Below are 19,998 nucleotides of genomic sequence, written 5' to 3' on the forward strand. Positions count from 1 at the left end.
AGGATATCTTGGTGACATAGGAGAGAATATTCAAGTGATACAGGTGACAAAGATGAGGACATCCAGGTGACAGAGGGAAGAGCATTTATGCCACAAGAGTTAGCTCCCAGGTGAACTCAGGAGGTCTCTTGGACCCCCAGAGACTGTGAGGGGCATGCCAATGGCCAGCAGCCTAGTGGATGCTGCTTTTGCTTCAGGGTAAATTTTTATCTATTTTCTTTTTATTTAAGGGGACCCCTTTTCCATGAATCTCTAAATTTACTGTGAGTCACTTTTATTTATTAAACTGTATCAACAAGCCTCTTACATACTTCTCCCCAAGAATATTACATTTCCCAGAGCCTCAGGCCTGTTTCTGCAGAGCAGACTCTGTTGTCCCAGAAGCTTCCCACTACCAGCACCTCTGTTAACAGGAAGGAGACCCTCCCCCATGCTGGGTCCCAGCATGCCGAGACCCTTTCTACAAAGAAGGCAGAATCTGCCTGACATCTGTCTATAGGCACTGACTTGTGGGTTCTGTTGTGTTCATAACTAACATGGGATTTATGAAACTCACATTTGCAAAAAAAAAAAAAAAAAAATACACCAACATTTGCCTTGTGTGTTTCTAGTGTACCTTGAACAATTCTCCCTGGTATGGAAGGAATCAGTGATTCTCCCAGCCTGACATGGAACCATGCAGAGCTAGTTCATTTGAAAGATGATTCTGAGGTACAAGGGAAGAGAATAAAGAGAGAGCCACTGCAAAGGTTGTCCATTGGTTATTGCTGCCAGTTCCAGGCGTCTTTCCCACCAGGATCCTCTGCACAGTGCCGTGGTACCTTGGTGTCAGTGACATGGTGAAGGTGCATCTGTGTGAACTGAGCCCTCCTGGCAGCCTCAGAACCTCAGGGAAAAAAGCAAATGACATCTGGGTGAGAGCACTAGGTTTCCTCTCCTGAGTATAGGCTAAAAAGTGCCAGAAAATCTGGGGACACAACACTCTAGTAGCTGTCTTTTTACAGTATACTCTTCTTAGCTAGAGAAAAAAAAAGTTTGGAGATGAGAAACTTTTGGGCCAAAACTGAGGGGGGAAAAGAATAGGCCAAAATTTTAGAGACTTGGATCTTTCCTTACCCTCTCTAGCATTGCCACTAGTATTGGTAAAGAATTTGAAGGGTGCTCTAGCTTGCAGACCCTGCAGTCACAATGTTTCCCTGAGAGTGGGACAGAGACTCCTTAGGAACTGGCACAGAGTCAGCATCCCCCTGGGTTTAATAGGTGCCTCATTTAAATTTATCTCAGCGGGAAAATTGATATTTAGGGTTTTAGTGGTATGCATGGCCTGCTGCAGCATTTCACTTCAATGTCAAAAATGTTGTGATGGGTAAGAACAATATGTGACTCGCAAACATGACGTCCAGAGCATCTGCGCCAGGAGCACTCCCATCAGGAGTAATCCAGTGGGGAGGATGTCCCTCTGGGCAACCCCATTCCATCAGGTTCCATAGGAGAATCTTAACTAGCCTCCTCCAGTCTCCAGGGAAAGGACAGAATCCAGACTCTCCTCACTCACAGGGACAGGGACCTGTATGGTGACAGGTTCAGTGACCTAGTGAAGGACTGACTGCAGTAGGGGATGTCCTGTATAAGGAGCATTCAGGGCACCAGTGAGCACAGGAGAATCCTCTCCTTCAGGAGCGTGCCCACCCCACAGGCCCAGATGTCCACTGAATACTGTGTGCATTGGCGGCAAACTGAGGGGCCATGGTCAAAGCTTCTGTCCAAATCAGTTCACAGTCTCTCTTGGTTTTAAATTCATTGCAAAGTTTGAAGTGATGGTTTGCAAAATAATGTATAGTAAATAGAAAGAAACAATCATCAGAAAGTACTTATTGCATTTTAAGTCCCCACAGCTCATCAGCAGTTTCCTATCAGAACAATAGTAGTCCTTGGGGTAGCTCCTGTTTCTCTCGGAAAGTAAGAAAGAGGGACGACGGTGCCTCAACTTCAAAACCTGCACTGCTAGGGGAACCTTCCATCCACATCCAGGGGCCTCCCTGGCGGGCCTCTGCCTACTCCTGCCATGTGCCCGTGAAAACCCTAGATAAGGATTTTTTTCTAAACAACCTCCAGGCTCCTCTGGTGGGGGGCTTTGACTCAGAGCTCTGTGCCGGTTATCTCCACAAACAGAAAATGCCACAGACAAACGGGTTCATTTGCTATTTTGTTCTCATTTTTCCAGGCTTTTCTCTCCTTTTCCGTTCCCTTCCTTTAAAAAATGATATTTGGAGGTCCCTAAATGTGTTTTATCTACCTAAATATACTTAAGCTTTCTGTTCTATTAGTCCATTTTCTTAATCTCAGCCCCCAAATTCGATTTTTTATTATAATGTTAAGAAAGTTTTTCTATGTTTTTACTCTGGCTTTTTGAAATATAAGAGAGGAAGAAAAGAAAAACCAGAATGGCCTCTATTAGAATTATCAGGAATTTTGAACTTTCAGGATCTAGTACCGTTTAGGGGCAGATGTTGTAAGTCACAGTTGGGTCAGACCGCCCAGCTAGCTGGATTAAAGCAGGATCGCTACTCTCCCTGTGAGACTAAGAACTAAGAGCTCAGTCTTAAACGTTTGATTTAGGTACAAGAAAGATTCTGTGTTTGTATGAGTGCATGTCTCTGTGTATCTGCATGTCTAAGTCAGAGCATGTTTGTTGTGGTATGAAAGAATTCATGTATCCTTGTAGCTGAATGAGTGGGGGAGTGTGCCTCTGTGTGTTCATGCATCAGTGTGTGATTGAGTACATGTGTTTCTGTATTTGTGTGTGTCTGTGAGTCTGTGGCTGAGAATGTGTGTGCCTCTGTGTGAGTTAGTATGTGTGTGTTAGTGTGTATCTGTTTCATCTAAGTGTATGAGAGTGTATCCATATATAATTGACTATGTGTATGTGTATGTCTTTGAAGAGTGAGTGAAGATATGTGCATCTGTGTGTTTGTATCTGTATGTATGCCCAGGTGTGTTTCTGTGTTCACATGTATCTGTGTGTTTGTATGTCTGTGCATGTCTCTGTGATTGTGAGTGAAGATGTGTGTGTCTTTGTGGTTACATCTGTCTTTATGTGTGTCTGTTTGTATGTGTTTCTCACAGTCTGTGTTTGTGTCTGTGTGATTGAGTGTATCTGTATATAATTGTATGTCTGTGAGTGCCTGTGTCTGTATGTATTTGTGTGTGTTCATGTGTATCTGTGTGTTGTGTGTGTCTGTGTGTGCGCACTCACTCTGCTGAGCCACTGAATGCAATTCCTTACTCTTACTTCCCTTTCTGTCACTTCTCCATAATTCTTCACATTTCGGTTGGGCTGGTGTCTTGGGTGGCTTCCTCTTTTCCTGCATTCCTATATTTCATTATTCGCCCTTGTTCCTCTTCTTGGGCTCTTACAATACAGCCAGGAGGATGTGGAAACCCAGTTACAATATGACACACGGCACAGTGTCACAATCGCTGTCCATGGGCCTACCTCCCGGGGACGATGCATCTGGATGAGGCGGGAGAGGTGGGGAGGCAGGACAGAATGGAGAAGTGGGGCTCTGGAAGCTCAGGGTCTCCTGCTGGCTGGTGGCATTTCTCTGAAGCAGAGTGACCCTTGAGTGGGTTGAATGTGTGCTTTTGCCTTAGAGGATGGGGCCCTTTCTCTTGGCACCTCATGATCCTGCTTTTCCCTCAAACCACTTGCTGGCTCCTAACTTCCCTCTTTCTGTTTGTAGGGTGTCACCATTGGTCATAGTGTCCCCTCCCCTCAGGCTTCTCCATCCATAAGACTAATCCCTAAGCCAGTTACCACGTGACCACTGGGCAGTCACCTCAGATGGTCCCCCTTGCCTGGGATGTCATGTCAGCTCCAGAGGTTCTAGGATCAGACCCAGCCTGCCATCTTTCCTACATCCAAGATTACTGTCCCCACAACTCTCCAAGCTGGTGAAGGGCCACCCCACCATGTCTGCAGCTGGCCCTGCCCTGGCCTGCATTTTGGCTTTCTGGAATTCCCTCTTCCTGCTTTACATGTTGAACGTCCTCCTTCTGGGAAGCTAAACCCTATGTGACTTCTAACACCCCTCCTACCACCTGTGGGCACACATTGACCTCTAAAGAATCTGGGCCCGTAATGTTCTGGTACATTCTTCTCCTTGTGTTCCTAGACTGAAAACTCCCTGGTGCAGGGACCATGTTTTCCCTTTATGATTTCTCTGGTGATTCCTTTGGGGTTTTATGTGTGCACGTGTGGAGTACCTGAGGTGGACATGGCTCCTCCAGCAGTACCTTAAATGACTTCTTCAAAGGCCTTCCTTTCATAATGCATGAGCTGCTAAGAGGGCAAGGTTTATGAGTCAGTTCAGGGCTTAGAAGAGAGGGAGTAAATGAGGGAAGAAGTGGGCTATGGAGCCCCGTCAACTTGGGCTCTGATCCTTTCTTGTCGTTTCTTACCTGGTCACTTTGGGCAGCTCAACCACCTCTGTGAGTCTTATTTCTCTCATTGGTAAAGTGGGAGGAATATTTCCCTACAGGGATGTTTCAAGGATTAGAAAAAAGAGAATGTACAGGACATATTTAAGAGGACGTTCACATAGAAAGCTCACAGGGTCCTAGGGGGATAGCTGGGTGAAAGCCAGCAGCCTTCACTTAGACATTACATGCCTAATGCTTCCCATTTTAAAATGGGAAGAATATATGATGTAAATTGGTCATTTCCATACATTTCCCAATAAAGTGTTATTGTATCATGAGACTAGAAAGATGGGAAGGAAAGGGAGAAACTACCTACTTCGAAGAAATGCTACTGATGTGAAGGACAGAGCATTTTGAGGCACTGTAATCCTAAGAAACAGCTGGTACCTACTGGGAAAAATAATGTGGCATTTGAAGGTTTTTCCCAAGAGATGTGATATTTTGACAGAAGTGCCAGGAAGCCAGAGGTTTCTGAGTAATAAGCTAAGCTCAGAAGAAGGTGGTGGGTGGGGCTCGGTCAGAAGAAAGGGTGGCAGAGGCAGATGCCTTTGTGTCCCTGTAGTTGTATGGAGTCGTGAGACTGGCTTTTCATGGGGTTTCACATGTGAGGAAGCTGAGGCTTGGTGATGTCATGTGACTCTCTCAGGTCCAAGAGCCACTAGGAAGCAGAGGAAGGGCCTGGAACAAATCCATTTCAACAGTACTGCCAGTGGCTAGAGGAGTCCAGTCAAGCCAGTGCTAATCAGTGACACCTGGAGGCTTTATTCTCATGGTCAAATGCAAGAACATATGCTCAGCATTTGTAAAACACAATGCTAAAATTGAGAAACAATGGGGAGAGGGGGAAGAAAGGTGAAGAAAGAGAGAAGGAAAAGGAAAAAGAAATGAAGAAAAAGGGAGAAAAGAGAAAAGCTTTAAACAGTTCCTTATGAGAAGAGCTATGAAATGCAAAGTCTTTTGAGTTTATTTTACCAAAGTTAGCAGTAAGTTAACACTGAAGGCTGAATGGCTTGAAGTCCCCATATCCTTTGCCTTAGGTCTTCTCACTCTGACTTGATTGTCACAGTACAGAATTCTGCCCCAAGTCACAGTCCCTTGACCAGAAGTCTCCACCTGAATGTGTCCTGATTAAGAAATGGAAGGAGCTGGTTGTCGTGGCACACGCCTATCATCACAGCAGCTCAGGAGGCTGAGGCGGGAGGATCGCAAGTTCAAATCCAGCCTCAACCTCTAGATAAAATACAGATAAAATAGGGCTGGGGATGTGGCTCAGTGGATGAGTGCCCTTGAGTTCAATTCGTGATACCAAAAAAAAAAGAAAAGGAAGGAGTTTAAACTTTACTGCATTTTCATTGTAAGATAGAGGGCCAGTTTGACTCCTGAGCATTTTCTGTATCTTCCTGCCCCTAGAGCTGGGATTCAGGGAAATGTGTCCCATAGTGATGTGGAGTTGACCTGGTGCTCGGAACATCAGGATTCATATAACTTGTCTGCATTGCTGCCTTCCTTAATGGAAAAGTCCCTGTAATGGGCCCTCCACCACTGATGATACTTTACTGAATTACCTTGGTAAATTTATGTGGAGGAAGAGCAATCTCAGTGTGCCACACACCAGCTCACATGCACACCCTGCATAAACACATATGGCCACTCCTGTACACATGCCTGTGTGTGCTAGTCCCCAATCTTTGTGTGATAGTCCCAGCCACAACTCCCAGACTTGCTCTCCTCCACAGATAACCAGCTCAGTCACAGACATGCCAAACTGTCTTATACTGTCCACTCCACACTACCCACGGGCTCACTACCTAAGCTGGAGCCTGAGAAACAGGCCTCATGGTAGGAGCAGAGGAAGAAGTGGCTAAGACCCGAATGAGTCTTCATCGCCCTCTTCAGTGTGTTAAAGCCACTGGAGGCCAGCCTTATTCACAAGGGCTCCTTTTCCTTAAAGACCATCACTCACCCGAAAACCCACACTGTGCAGTACCATACCTGTGGGCATGGGCCATGTAGCCACTGAGCCATCCTTCCTCTCCCTCCTCCTCCTCTGCTGAGTCACCCTTTGCTTGGAATTCTGACAGGGACCCGTTGGGCTTCTGGAAGGGAGGGACGGCAGAGGATCCACCCTCTGTGTGTCCTGGGGGAGATTACTTTATCTCTGGCCTCCCTGAAGCAGAGCCTGAGCTTCTGGAATCTTTAGGCTGACACAAAGCCAGTGCTGGGTATGGGAGGGAATGACTGTGAGTATTGGCAGAGGCTTCAGAGGAGCCGGGCCACTTGATGTCCTTGTCACTTGACTGCTTCAGGGGCCAAAGGCAACAGAATTGGGTTTATTCCTCAGCCTTCTCTTTGCATGTGTGCACTCATTTTAGATCAGGAGTGATATATCCTATAACTCATTGATGTGTTGATCATATTTCAGGAAGTCAGGTCAAGTTTAACAGTCAACTTATTTCCTTCTGCCTTCAGTCCTTGGTTTTGCCAAACTAAGAGCCACATCTAACCCATGTAAGCAGATGTATCAGCCCAAGCACATCCCAGCCAGTGGATGAAGGTCTCACTCTGTGGCCCATGCCACAGTTTCCCTGATTGACAGATGAGCTCTGCAACTCATGTTCCTGTTTCGTGTCTGTCTTCTCCTGTGGCTCCACATCACACATGAACACCACCATCCATTGACCATGCAGAGGGAACCTCTGCTGTCTATGGTCTGACCTTCTAGGGCTCAAATATTGGAAAGAGAAGCACAGAGTTCTGCTGGCCACAGAAACATTCTAGCAGTTTCTGTTGCCTGTCCTCACAGTCTGGGCTATGGTGTGCAACTGTTATTTACTAGGCTCTCCCTACCTTATCATGTTGGCCTGTGTGATCAGTAGAAATGTCCCTCACTGGGATAAAATTTGAAATGAAAAATTAGTTAAAATTTAATTTTTTACTTAGATCTAGGACCTCACTTTGTCTCCCTCCTAGAAGTGTGTGAGGGGGTGTCTTATGAGTATTCCTCTCCCCATCTTCCAGTAAGCCAGAATGTTCCATTTCCTTCTCAGTTTTTAGAGCTTGACCAAAGTTCCCTCACTGTTTTTGTTATTCTTTTCCCCTTTTCTCACTTTTCACATGGTTCTCCTGAAATGACGGGACTTGGAGGTGGTGTTTAGAAACTTCATTGATGTACTTCAAGTAAATGAAAACAAGTAAACATGATTTTTACTAAAAAGATAGTAGTTCTTTTAGAAAATAGCAAGAATATAATATTCAAAAATATCCCCAAGGTTTCTTTTAAACCTGTTGAATTCACCCCACTGTAGGGTGATTCTAAGATGATCTGAGACACAGACTTGGCTGACATGAACTATACATAAGAAGTTGAGAGGGCACACCACACTCTAAGAACCTGCAAAGAAACCAAATGGCCCCAAAACGACTATTAATATCTCATCCAATAATTGGAACCAAAATTTTTGCACCTGCTCTTTCCTTACTTGTACTCTCTAGAAAAGTCTTTGTGCACATCTCCCTTTCTAACCCATGAGTTTAGCAATCAAAGCTTTTTCTAGCCAAATTAGTTTACTATGACAACTTAATATTGTGTTAATTAAATGTAAACAACAGTAGGACAGGTGGACTCAGTTAAGCCACATTGAGAGCGAGAGGGACAGACATCAGTCTGTCCTCATCTTCCATTGACTTCTGTTTGTAGTCTGCTCTGGAAGACAGATCTGTCGCCTGAATCTAGGAATAAAGCAAAATGACTTTGACCATCATTGGCAGATCCTACTTGGAGCAACCACAGCTGTCTTTCAACCTGACTGTCAGCTTGAAACACCATCAGGGCAAGTGAGGTGCTTAGGAAGGTGAAATTGGCCACATCCCAGATAGAGTGGGTCAGTGTCAGGGGCAATGGGAGTCCAAGGGGTAGCTGAACATACTTAGGGTTGAAAGAGACATGAAGTGTTCCCGAGGTCCTTGGTCTTTGCTCCTTCACTTTTGGTGGACAGCAGAGCATGCTCCCTACTGTTGTTCCCACTTGAGAAACTTCGTGAATGTTAGTTGGGTGTAGCTAATGACATGGAGGCTTTGTTGAGAAGAAGATAAGGTGTTATCTGTTCATGGCTTTCTACTAAGCAGGTAGTTACAGTGCCATTGTCCCTATGGTGCCTGCTGAAGAGCAGGGACCTTATGAATGTTACCATGAATCTTCCCACAGACCTGCCAAACCAGACATGATTATTCCCATTTGGTGAATGAGGAAAGTGAGGCTCTGAGTAGTTACCACTTGACCAAGTTCACACAGCAAATGGAGGCAGTGCCCAATGTCAAGCTGTCCTCTGACCCTGACTGACACTCATGCCTCTTCCATTGCCCAGCCACCTCTTTCTTCCATGTGTTGATGGGCACTGTTGTTACCTAGTAATTTTTGACTGTCCAGATTCAGAAGTAGAAATAATGTGTGGACACAGACCAAAGGATGCCAGAGGACCTATTCAAACAGAGAGCCAGTCCACGTGGGCTACAATAACATACAACATCAAATAATGGCAAAAATGATTATCCTTGTTGATAACTTGGTCTAAAGGCACCATGTTTCCTGGGAACTACACTAAGTAACCACCATGAGAAATCAAATGCTTTCTGCCATATATTTCTGAAAATGTTCAATTTCTATAGTTTTTATCAGAAAGTAATAGAAGTTTGTTAACAGCCTGTGTAGAGCAGCCTGTCTGTGCTGGGCCTTCTGCATGAAAGCAAGTGGGAAGAGAAGAGGCCATATACTGTGTTCATAACCATTATCTGGGGACAGAATTAGGCTGGGGACAACTAACTTCCAGAGCTAGGCATTCATCCCAGAGACGCTCAAATGGAGACAGCAAGGCCATAGCAGGTCCAGTTTCTGAAGAGGCTAGAGCATGAGGCAGGCCCCATAGAGTTCACCTTCCTGAGGGTGGCAGATATGAGGAGCCAGGCAAGAAGGCAAACAAGATTTGAAGGAGAGAAGATCTGAACATCATTGTCCAGGACCCAGAAAGTTGCTCAGACCAAGAAGACACATTCAAATTATGGCTCAAGATTAGCTTTGAAATAAGTGTGTGTATAGTCATGGACAAATGGAAACTGCAGGGTATTTGCAGAGGAGGTGCAGTGTGTGAGGAGACTTTTCTCTAAGAGAGATTCATTGTCATTGCTTGCCAGCTGGGGAGGGATTTTCAACCTAGGACTAGAGATTTTGTCTCATCATAACAGTGGAAATAATGGGAGTTAGATATGACTCCGTAAGTGCATGTTAAGGATGATTATCTTAGTTCACTGGGCAGGATAGATGGCAGAGGAACCTGAAAGCAAGGGCCCCATGATGCACACATGTACCAGCCACATGCTGAATGGTGGGCAGGAAACACAGGCAGGAGATGATGTGGGGGCTGCAGTCTTGACTGAGAAATGTCAGTGGCTTTGTGGATATGCTGGAATGGGATGGGATTGGAGAATAGTAAGGGAGACATCTTCAAAGAACTGAGATAATTTGACTATGGAAGGTGAGGGTGGAGGTGAAACCTATGTGTGTAAGAATAGAAAGAATCCAGATCAAACACACTAGCTCATGTGGGGATGTAGGAAGGAAGCTGGGTCTAGGAAGAGGATGCATTTGGAGTGGGGTGTTGCCGTTCTGGAGCCTGGAGGGATGAAAGAGCAATAAACAAGATGAAGCCCAGGTGGATTCCGCCATCAGAGCCCCTGGGCATCGTTCTTCTTGCCTTCTGTTTCGAATTTTTGCCTACCTCTGACTGGAAGGTACTTTGCTGGGGACATGCAGAACATAGGACCCCATGACCGATCTGCAGAGCACATCCTTAAAGTTTGATCAGAAGGAACTAGTGGATTGGGAAGGAGAGAAGAGACAGTTAGTTATAACTGCTCCACCCTGCAGCTAGGAGAGTGGTGGAGAAAGGGCAGCAGAAAAGTCAGTCATTATAGGTGTGAGATCTCACATCAATACCTCACAGCTCTTTGTCAACAAACGTGACATTGATATTGTTTGTATGTTAGCTGCCTCTTCTACAAAGCTGAAACGGCAATACCTTCCATGAGTGAGCAGTGAGCAGATGTTAGCTAGCTAGCATTTGCTTCCCAGGAGAAAACCCACCCATTTGTGAGATGTCTAGGTATGGGAGAATTTTAATAGCCTCTGGCTTTGGCCCCTACTCAGGATATAACCAGTACTCAAGCATTAACATTCCCAAGTGTTCTGTGGGGCATCTGATTCCCTTCTTGCCTTTCCTATGCTGCCCCACTCCTGTGGCTCTCTTGGTAGTTGAGCCACAGGGTTAGGCTGTCCTTCCATTAAGTGCTAGAGCTATAGGCATTGCCAAGGTCATTGCAAACAATATGTAGGCAAGTTCATGAAAGACTAATGACTTGCTTATAACTGACAGGTTAATACAAGTTAAAGAATACACATAAACATCAAGCTAAAGCATATTTCTAAATTCTCCTAAAAACAAACCTAAATAATTTACCTTCACTAGAAAATTGTCACTGTCCTTAAACTTGAAAGTGGAGCAGCTTTCCTTCCTCTTGTTTTGAAAATCTCAAGTATGTTTTAGCATCTCCAGGTGAAACAGTAGGAGGAGTTTATAATAATATACACAAGTAAATGCAAACTGAAATGTTGTGGGCATGTCCTCTCTTTTATTTTTTCTGTACTGTTAATCAATTTGGCAATCTGAATAGGATTCAGAATCCAAGATGTTCACAGCATTCTATATGAAAATCTTCACAAGACTTTTGGGAATAGAAATTCCCACCAAATTAGTTAAATTTGTTCTTGATAAGAAAAATGTATTTCATGAAATGTAGAAAGCTTGGGAAAAGCTCTCAATGCATTTTGTTATCTGTACCCTTTGATAAAACAATGGCTTGGAATTCGGGGTGGAATTTACTAAAGAAATGAGAAACAGGCTGAGAGTGAATCACCGAATGACTTCCAGGATCCCACTCCCAGTGATTGATTCTACGATGAGCCTGTATGACGAACCCTAGACTTAGGGGTAGAGCGAAGCCACTCCTGCAGAGCTCTCCAAAGGAGCAATGAACAGATTCTTATGACCTGTTTCACAGCTTGCCAGAAGCAACATGGGAATATTGCCAGAGAGTACAGCCAGCTCGTGGAACATGGGGCACTCTTAGTGATCGCTGGGTATGTGCCCCTTGTGTCTTTGTTCTGGCCCCTACCTGGATGAGCAGTGAGGAATACAGCCTTAGTTTTGAGGTCCACCCAGGAAGTGGAGCAGGGGAGGCCATTTTGGCCACACCCTTTATGTTATTGGTTGGCAGTCTCTTCCTTGTTTGAGAGACTGTTGGTAAGTGCACTGTTACTCCTGTATGCCCATGTACAGATGAGTGTACTTGCACGCTCGTGGGTGCACCCTTGTGTGTATTCAGTAACTTATGTACTTTCCAGTGCCTCTTGAGCATCACAGACACAGCTTCCCCAAAGCTCTGCCACCCAAGGAAGAATGTGTTCTGGATGCTGATTGTCAGATACTAACTAGATGTGGTCTTAAATTTGCATGTTCACATGTGAACTACCAGGATGGAAAATTCTAGAAACTTATTTTGACCCCCCCCCCAGATTCCTTGCCAGCAAAACAGTGATGGTGCCTATCTTATGGCACAATGGAGAGGATTCAGGATCGTTTATGGAACATGCTTTATAAGCATCTGACATTCGTAAAGCTCTGATCAATTGGCCACCACAAGACACTGGAGTTAGCTTAGAGTTTTGCTGTTTGCATCATTACCCATCCATGTAGAATAGCATACACTTCTTTTTCTGAACTCAGAAGGTTGTGTGCATGAACGTGGCTGGTGCTTGAGCAGGAGTGCATTCTTCTCAATTCACCTTTACTGTGCAGAAGTAGAAAAACTTGATAGTTATATTTTAGTTTTAAGGAATTAAATATTTAAGATAAAACTTAGCAAACTAGGCAAAGAACAGATTCTTTTGGAAAGTGATTAACACTTAATGTCTAGCGATGCTTTGTCATACTCTTTATATTAAATGGTAATGTACATAATGGAAAGCATTCTGACAAGATTGTATATTTCCAGGCTTATAGTTGGATTACCCAATACTGCACAAGTCTACAGCTTCTAATGATAAGGCAAATGCTGGACAAATTGTATGAGTTCTAATCTCTTAGTTCCCTTACTCCTTTTACCAGTGAACATGAACAATACTTCCCCACTGCAGTTACTATCAGTGTACATACAGCAGGTGACTGAGGTATAGCTGTGTATAGCCAGAGAACTAGGTTAGGAAGTTAACTTTCCATATATAAGCACCATATCTGAACTGTCATCAGTACCGGAAGCATGTCTGTGTCATGTCATTAAAGCAGAGTTTTATACTGTTTTGCCTGTTATCATATCTCTGTCTTAAAAAGGTAACACCCTTTAAAACACATTTGCCTTCTCTCCCATTATTTAAGATGACAGATGTCCCCACTCCCCAGACACAGAATAACTGAGGTTGAAGAGTTTACATAAACATTTGGAACTCAGTGAAAATGACAAGAATAGCAAAGGTGATAATAAAATTGTCATTATAGTATTTGCTATTTGAAGGTATCAATACATCCATATCTGGCAAATCAATTTAGGAGACCTCTGTTTGATGGAATGCATGATGCTTACGTCATCCATAAGATTTAGACAATCAGGGAACAAAATAAATAGATGATGAGCAAGGGTTTAAAAGTAATTAAGCCAGGCACTCCAAGTAGAAGGTTTGAAAGTGTCTCTCCAACTGCAATTGCCCATGATCTCCATATTTTATAAAGTTTTTCATGGGGTAAAAGGAAGGGTCTGTGTTCAGGTAAGTTTGGAAAACACTAGAGTTTGATAAATAGGTTTGTTTTCCTGAAGGTCACTTTGGAATTCTCTCTGCTTATTCAGCACTTTATGGAACAGAGTTAATCTAGCAGCTACATTGTGCACATAACTCTGGTAATCACTGGAATATGACTCTTGGAGAGAAAACCTTGTGTGCATGTGTAGTTGTGCATGTGTATACACACCTGCATGCCCATGTGCAGAACCTGCCAAGTCTTAGGAAATAGGAACCCGCTGGAAACAGCCTTGTGATGCAGTTAGAACCTGAACGTTTGAGGTGGTGATACCATGAGAGCAGCTGCTAAGGAATACCCACAGAAATTTGTAGCTCATTTTGGAAGTAAGGGGAAAACAACAGTTTTTCCCCACTCAACGTATTACATGGAAATTTTTTTATTTTTTATGAATACTTTCTAAGAGAAAGCTGAATAAAGAACATATGCAATGAAATTCACCCATGAAGAAAGCATACTGCTTTTGTGTAGGTACGTGGTCTCCCAGGAGATGCTGGGATGAGGCAGAGATCTTGGACCAACACTGCTGAAAGTTTGCTCACAGTTCTGGAATGTTTTAGGTTCTGCCTCTGAGTTCTCCTCAGAACTTGCTCCAAAGCACCCTTTGTGCTGTAATGCTGTGAGTTCAGACTCTTAGGGAGTGATGTCCCGTTTGAGTGATGCTTTTCTGTTACTGGAGGGTCAACAATAGATTTTTAGGTACCCAGTTGTCCGAGCATGCTTTTTAAAATAATGCTATCTTGAACTCTTACTGTATCACTAACAGTATTACAATCCTGCTTCTTTTTGCCTTTTTTTTTTATTGCAGTTCCATATGGGGCTGATGGCTTTAGGGATTTTCATGCAATAATTCCCAAATCTTTCTCTCGTAAGTATATGTTTTGCTTCTAGAAATGGAAACATACTCATTTCATACTCAGTTTCCATCATGTAAATACCACGAATTGCATGTTACATCATCAACATTTTCCTTTACACTTCAAAAAAGATGAGATATGTTAAATGTTTACTATTCCATCCATTAAACATCTACCATCAGGGACATCACTTAAACAATGAAATGCATGAGTGGGATGTAGATAGTTGAGATACGTGCTATTGAGCATGCTAGTGAGCCAAAGTAAGGAGAGGGTAAGGATAATACTGATGGGATTGTTGCTCATCAATACCATTGAACAGTTTTATGGTTAATTTTGTGATTATCTCCTTTCTATCAGGGGCAATGATAAAATGGTCATTCTTTTTCTTTCACTATCAAATGTTTTCAAGATAATTTTTACAATTTTGTGGGACAGGAGAAACCTACTCTTCTCTTGCTGTGGAGTATTAATTTCAGAACTGAGAAAGAAGAAATCACAGGCTTCCAGGCCATTGTCTGAGGTGCCTCACCGTGTAAACCAGCACAGGGTTTGCACGTGGTATGGGCGGGACATTCTCTGATCAAAGCTGTTAAACCAGAAGCAGATGTTAATTTCATTTTTCTTTTCTGATAAATAATAAATGTATTTGGCCCTTGCCTTACAGGAGTATTTTAAAGAATAGAGAATGTTTATTTTAAAACATGCACAGTGATCTTAATATGAAAGTATTACCAGTTGGTAACCCTCTTAGAACTTCAATCTTTAGATTCCATATTAGTAAATAGTATAAAACAACATTAGAAAACAGATTATGCTTGTTAATATTGTTTGGTGGTTTTATGTTTTGTTTTTTGATTTTTTTTTTTCAGTGCTTAGGATTATACACAGGGACTTGAGTGTGCTGGGCAAGCACTATACCAATCCAGGCCCAGCTGGTTGATGTAGTAATAGTTATAAAAATAGTCTTATATAGAAGAGATGTCAGTAACAGTTAAAGAAATGTTTTTGACACTCTGGTTAACAAAGCTATTTGGTACCCAAAGAGATATAGAGAGATATAGCAGTATCAATCAATCTAAGGATACTTTTGCTCACAAACTAGATCGACAACTTTTACAATATTTAAAAGTTTATAGAAATCTTTCTCTAACTGATATTCCTTTGATTCAACTTCAGAACAGTAGCTTGATACTTATTTCTGAGATATACGTGTATATATACCTGTTTGTATATGTGAATATCTGTATGTACTTATATGAACGTCTAAAAATTAAGGTTCCAGGACATGAAAATCATATTAATTTGAGATGAACAATATTGTTGAAATGTTTTGAGACATCACATGCACTGAAGAATAGGGTAATGCCAGATGTGGTGACATATGTCTGTAATGCCAGCTGCTCAGGAGGCTGACACAGGAGAATCGTGAGTTCAAAGCCAGCCTCAGTAACTTAGAGAGGTCCTAAGCAACTCAGTGAGACCCTATCTCTAAATAAAATACAAAAAAGGACTGGGGATGTAGCTGAGCGGTTAAGTGTCACTGTGTTCAATCCCTGGTACAAAATAAAAGTAAGATAACACATCCTAACACGTTTTCTTAAGTCTGAGAAAGGGTAGTCCCCAGAATATTGTAACATTCAAGTAGATCTTTTGGCAGACTTTCAGGATGCAAAAATTGCTGCATGTGAATATATATGATTTACAAAGCTTTCATGAGTCATGATATGTATTTTGATACTTTCTGTCTATATATTTATGCAAATGTGTTCATAATGTATTAGTATGAATTCCCTTCTCCCCCTAACATCTCCAAATTGCAAATATCCTCCTTTGCACCTTTGGCTGGTTAACCTTGATGAGGCCCCCCACCCAACAGCAACCAAACTGTTCTGGGTCAATATCGCCACCTTGTGGTCACAATGGAGAATTGTCCTCCATTTCCTTCAACACCTAATTGTTTCTTTCTTGAAATGAAAATACCATCTCTGACCTCCTCCACTATCTTATTCCAGTTTATGTCCCTAAATACTTGAGGTGTACATATATATGCTTGAAACTCATTATTTTTTGTATTCTTTTTCAATTTTCTCTCTTTTTTCTGTCTTCTCTCTCCCTGACTTTATTCTATTTGAAGGCCTAAAACATCAAGTAAAGAAGAGTAGTTCAAATAATGCACCTTGACAAGATAAAAATCTTACATTTTAAATAATGTTGTTATAATAAATTTCTGTTAATGTTTAAAATACTTAAAAATTTCATAAATCTTTTAGGGTAACACACAAACATATATATGTATATACATAAGTATATTCTTCATCTCAAATTTCATTCAATTACCATGGATAATTTCAAGGTAAACCTTAAATATTTTTATTCCATTTGATTTTTACTTGGTAGTCACTAGTGGAGCAAGGATAGTTTTCTCTCCCATTTTTTTATTTAAAATTTTGTACATTTCAAGCTCCTTGACTGAACTTACATTGGAGTGATGATTTCAGAATGTCTTTTCAATGGCAAAATTCTTAGTATCAAAATATACTTTTTCAGTAAATATAAAGACACATTCTAAAAAGGAAAGGAAAACGAAGAAGAAATACAACCTCTTTGTGAGGCGGGGCTGCCCAGTGTACATTACACCTGTGCATTTAAAAATGTTTAATTATTCACAAGTGAACATAATGCTTGGCAGTGGATCCAGGCCCCTGGGCTTCTGTTGACCTCAGAGTTCCTTGGAGTCTCCAGATTCCTCAATGCAGCTTGCTATCTGCTAAGGGCCATGTCACATGCAGCACTGGGAGCCTCTCTTACAACTGTGGGGTTACCAATAACATAGAAGGCCTCTAAAATACATGACAATAGGATTTTAATTTTTTCTAATTTTAAAGAGTATCTGGGAAGTCAAAATAGCTTTTGACTAAGAGCTTGCAAATACTGTTAATATAAGCCATGTTCGTTGAATAATAAAATTGGGCCATGCCCATTTTTCCCTCAGTCAGTGGAAGAGCTCAGGCTGGCTCAAGCCAGAGCATTCAGGGAAAGAAATGCACAAGTCCCTATTTCATGTTCTATATTTAATCAGCTCAATTGATATTCTAAGTGTGGAGTAGGTTGGGGTTTACAAAATATTTATAAGTATATTCCCTATATTCAGAGAGAGTGTAGCACTATGTTGAAACAGTACCACCCTAAGCAGTTCTACACAGAGACCCTCACTTTCACGAAGGCCTCTTTGAGTGAACAGAAATCTCTTGATCTCGTCTACATAGCAAACATGCTGTTTACATTTGTCCACAATGATGTGAGGGCCTTTCCCACCTATTTAGAGAAAATCCACACACAGCTTAGATCTGGTATGCCCTGTGCTGAGAGTGTTATCTGGTGGCTTCTCACAGATCCCCCTGGCCCCTGCTCATCCTTCCCTCTCAGACCTTACAGACTTTCCAGTCCTAGCGTGACCCAGAACTTGTCCTCATCGCTATGACACCCTTGCTCTAGAACTCCTGGCAGCTGCCTTCAAGCTCCTATGTAAAGCCGTGTTCAGTCTGCTGTTGGGGAGCCCTCTACCATGCCTCCATTATTTAACATTCGTTAACCTTGCCCACGAGGATCTTGGGCTATTGTCTGGTCCTTTCTCTCAGAGACCTAGAAAAATCACAGCAACTTTAATTTTCTTCTCAGAACTTCCTGTTCCCATGTTGAAAATTCTTACTGCTGATCATACAGGGATCTCTTTGTACAAATATGTTCTTACACATATCCGTCGGTTATCCATTATTGATCTCAGGATAATTTGTGATAGACACTCATAACTTTGGAGCCTCTTTGTCCTTTTTTTTTTTTTTTTTTGTCTTCAGTTACAGCTGTCAGTGACGCTGTCATGTAACATAGCAATGACATGACAGTCTTTCCTTCAGTGAGCCCTAGGCAGGTTAGTAGTTGATATCAAGTCTCCAGGCATTGAGGATGTCTGTGGTATTCACAGCAATATCCATTGCATGCTGACCCCCATGCTTCCTCATCTGCTTTCTTCCTTACATTTAGCTTTCCCTCCTTATGCAAGCAACCTGCTGCGGCAGAACTTCTGTTCCTGCTTCCAGAAACCCAGAGGTCACTGCTGATGCTTCCCTGCTGTCCTGCTCCTCTGCAGAAAATGCCCACACAGACTTCCGTGATACAAGCCACAGATCGCCCAAAGACTCACACCAGTGCTCATCATTCTTTTTGAGGCAAAAGAGCAAGGGTCACTTCTGGAAGGTGCTCAGGTGCCATATGTACACATGTGCTCTTGGGAAAACCAGAGGAAATTTCCTGTAACTAGTTGCCTCTAAAATTAATGAAATACAGCCAAGTGGGGAAAAGTGGATCATGCTGACACAAATTCTTCTGTGTGGTGTCCCTTTTTCCAACCACAGGAGCTCCTAGCTCACACGCTTTGCTGCAGCCCTGTGTCTTAGTTCTCAAAGTGGAAGAACTTGTAAACCAACTGTAATTTGGTTCACTGAGCTGGAGAGTGCTCCAGTCTCACCTTTAAAAGCCCACAAGATAGGTAATTAAGAATAAGCCTAGATTTAAGGAGCACACAGATCTTTACAGCTTTATCATGTTTCTAGTGCAGATTTGACTCGATTCATTATCTGTTGCTATAACAAAATTCCAGACACTGGGTGAGTTATAAAAATAGAAGTTCATGTAGCTTGTGATTCTGAAGGCTGGCAGGTTAAAGAGTATGGTTTCAGCATTGGCTTGGCATCTGGTGAGGGAATTAGCATTGCATCTCAGTATGGCAAGACAGAGCAGTTGTACTAGCTTAGGTCTTTCTTCCTCTTGAAGTCACTACATTAGTCAGCTTTGCATTACTAAAATGAAATTCCTGAGACAATTAACTTCTGAAGACAAAAGGTTTATTTAGCTCATGATTCTGGAGATTCTTAGCCCATGATCACTGTCTGGTGAGGGTGCCAGATGGCTGCAGCAGTGAGCAGACATTGGAGCAGATCATTCACATCATGAATCAGGAAGTGGAGAGGGACGGGGTCCCACAGTCCCTTATGGTATGCCTTCATTACTTAAGAGTGGTACTTGCCACCACCTCTCACAGGTTCCATCACCTCCCAACAGCATTATCCTAGGAACCACACCTTTAAACTATGGGACTCTAGAACACACTTAAACCATGGCAAGACTAATGCTGACACTGTTGAGTGATGAGGGCCTAGTGAATTAGATTTTTCCCAAAAAGAACCAGCACCTTCTAGAGAATACTGATTCTTGACAACTCATCAGTTGGGAAACACCTTTGCCTGGTTGGCAGACAGTCCTCACATGCCTGCTCATCTCCCTTAGTGACCAAATCCTACTGATTTGGTCTTTTGTCTCTGGCACAGGGCTTAGTAGAAGGCTGCTGAGACGTGAGCTACTCTAAGTCTCTGGTATCCAGAACCATGTGGGAAACAGCATTTGAAGAAGCCCTCTCAGGATGGTTGTACATAATGCCAGGTCTGACAGTAAGGGACACATCTTCATTTCTGGGGCCTCTCAAGTCCACTTTGGAGCCTATGACCTGTGTTCTACTTAACTCCCTTAAGCCTATGACCCATGTTCCTTTCACTCCCTTATTTGTCTGTCTTTTCTCCAAAGAGCTAATGAGGAAACCTTGACAATAGAGATGTAGACTCTGGAGCCAGGTAGCCTTGCAGTTAGCTCCCAGTTCTTCCACTTACAACTTGTTGTTCAACCTTTCTGCACCTTAGCTTCAT

General features: G+C 42.6%; 1 protein-coding gene across 19 annotated transcripts in view; it reads left to right on the forward strand.

Moving 5' to 3' along the window:
- Ikzf1 (IKAROS family zinc finger 1) overlaps positions 1–19,998 on the forward strand; it is a 95,258-nt gene that overhangs the window by 45,704 nt on the left and 29,556 nt on the right. For 12 of the 19 annotated variants that reach the window (XM_047562008.1, XM_047562001.1, XM_047562009.1 and 9 more), the window contains one exon: positions 14,191–14,250. The exons of the other annotated variants lie outside the window; for them this stretch is intronic. In XM_047562008.1, the coding sequence (XP_047417964.1) occupies positions 14,191–14,250 (60 nt within the window). The remainder of the gene's footprint in view (positions 1–14,190; positions 14,251–19,998) is intronic. 19 annotated transcript variants of the gene reach the window in all.

This window comes from Sciurus carolinensis, chromosome 8 (genome assembly GCF_902686445.1).
Source record: "Sciurus carolinensis chromosome 8, mSciCar1.2, whole genome shotgun sequence".
In the NCBI taxonomy this organism is placed as follows: domain Eukaryota; kingdom Metazoa; phylum Chordata; class Mammalia; order Rodentia; family Sciuridae; genus Sciurus; species Sciurus carolinensis.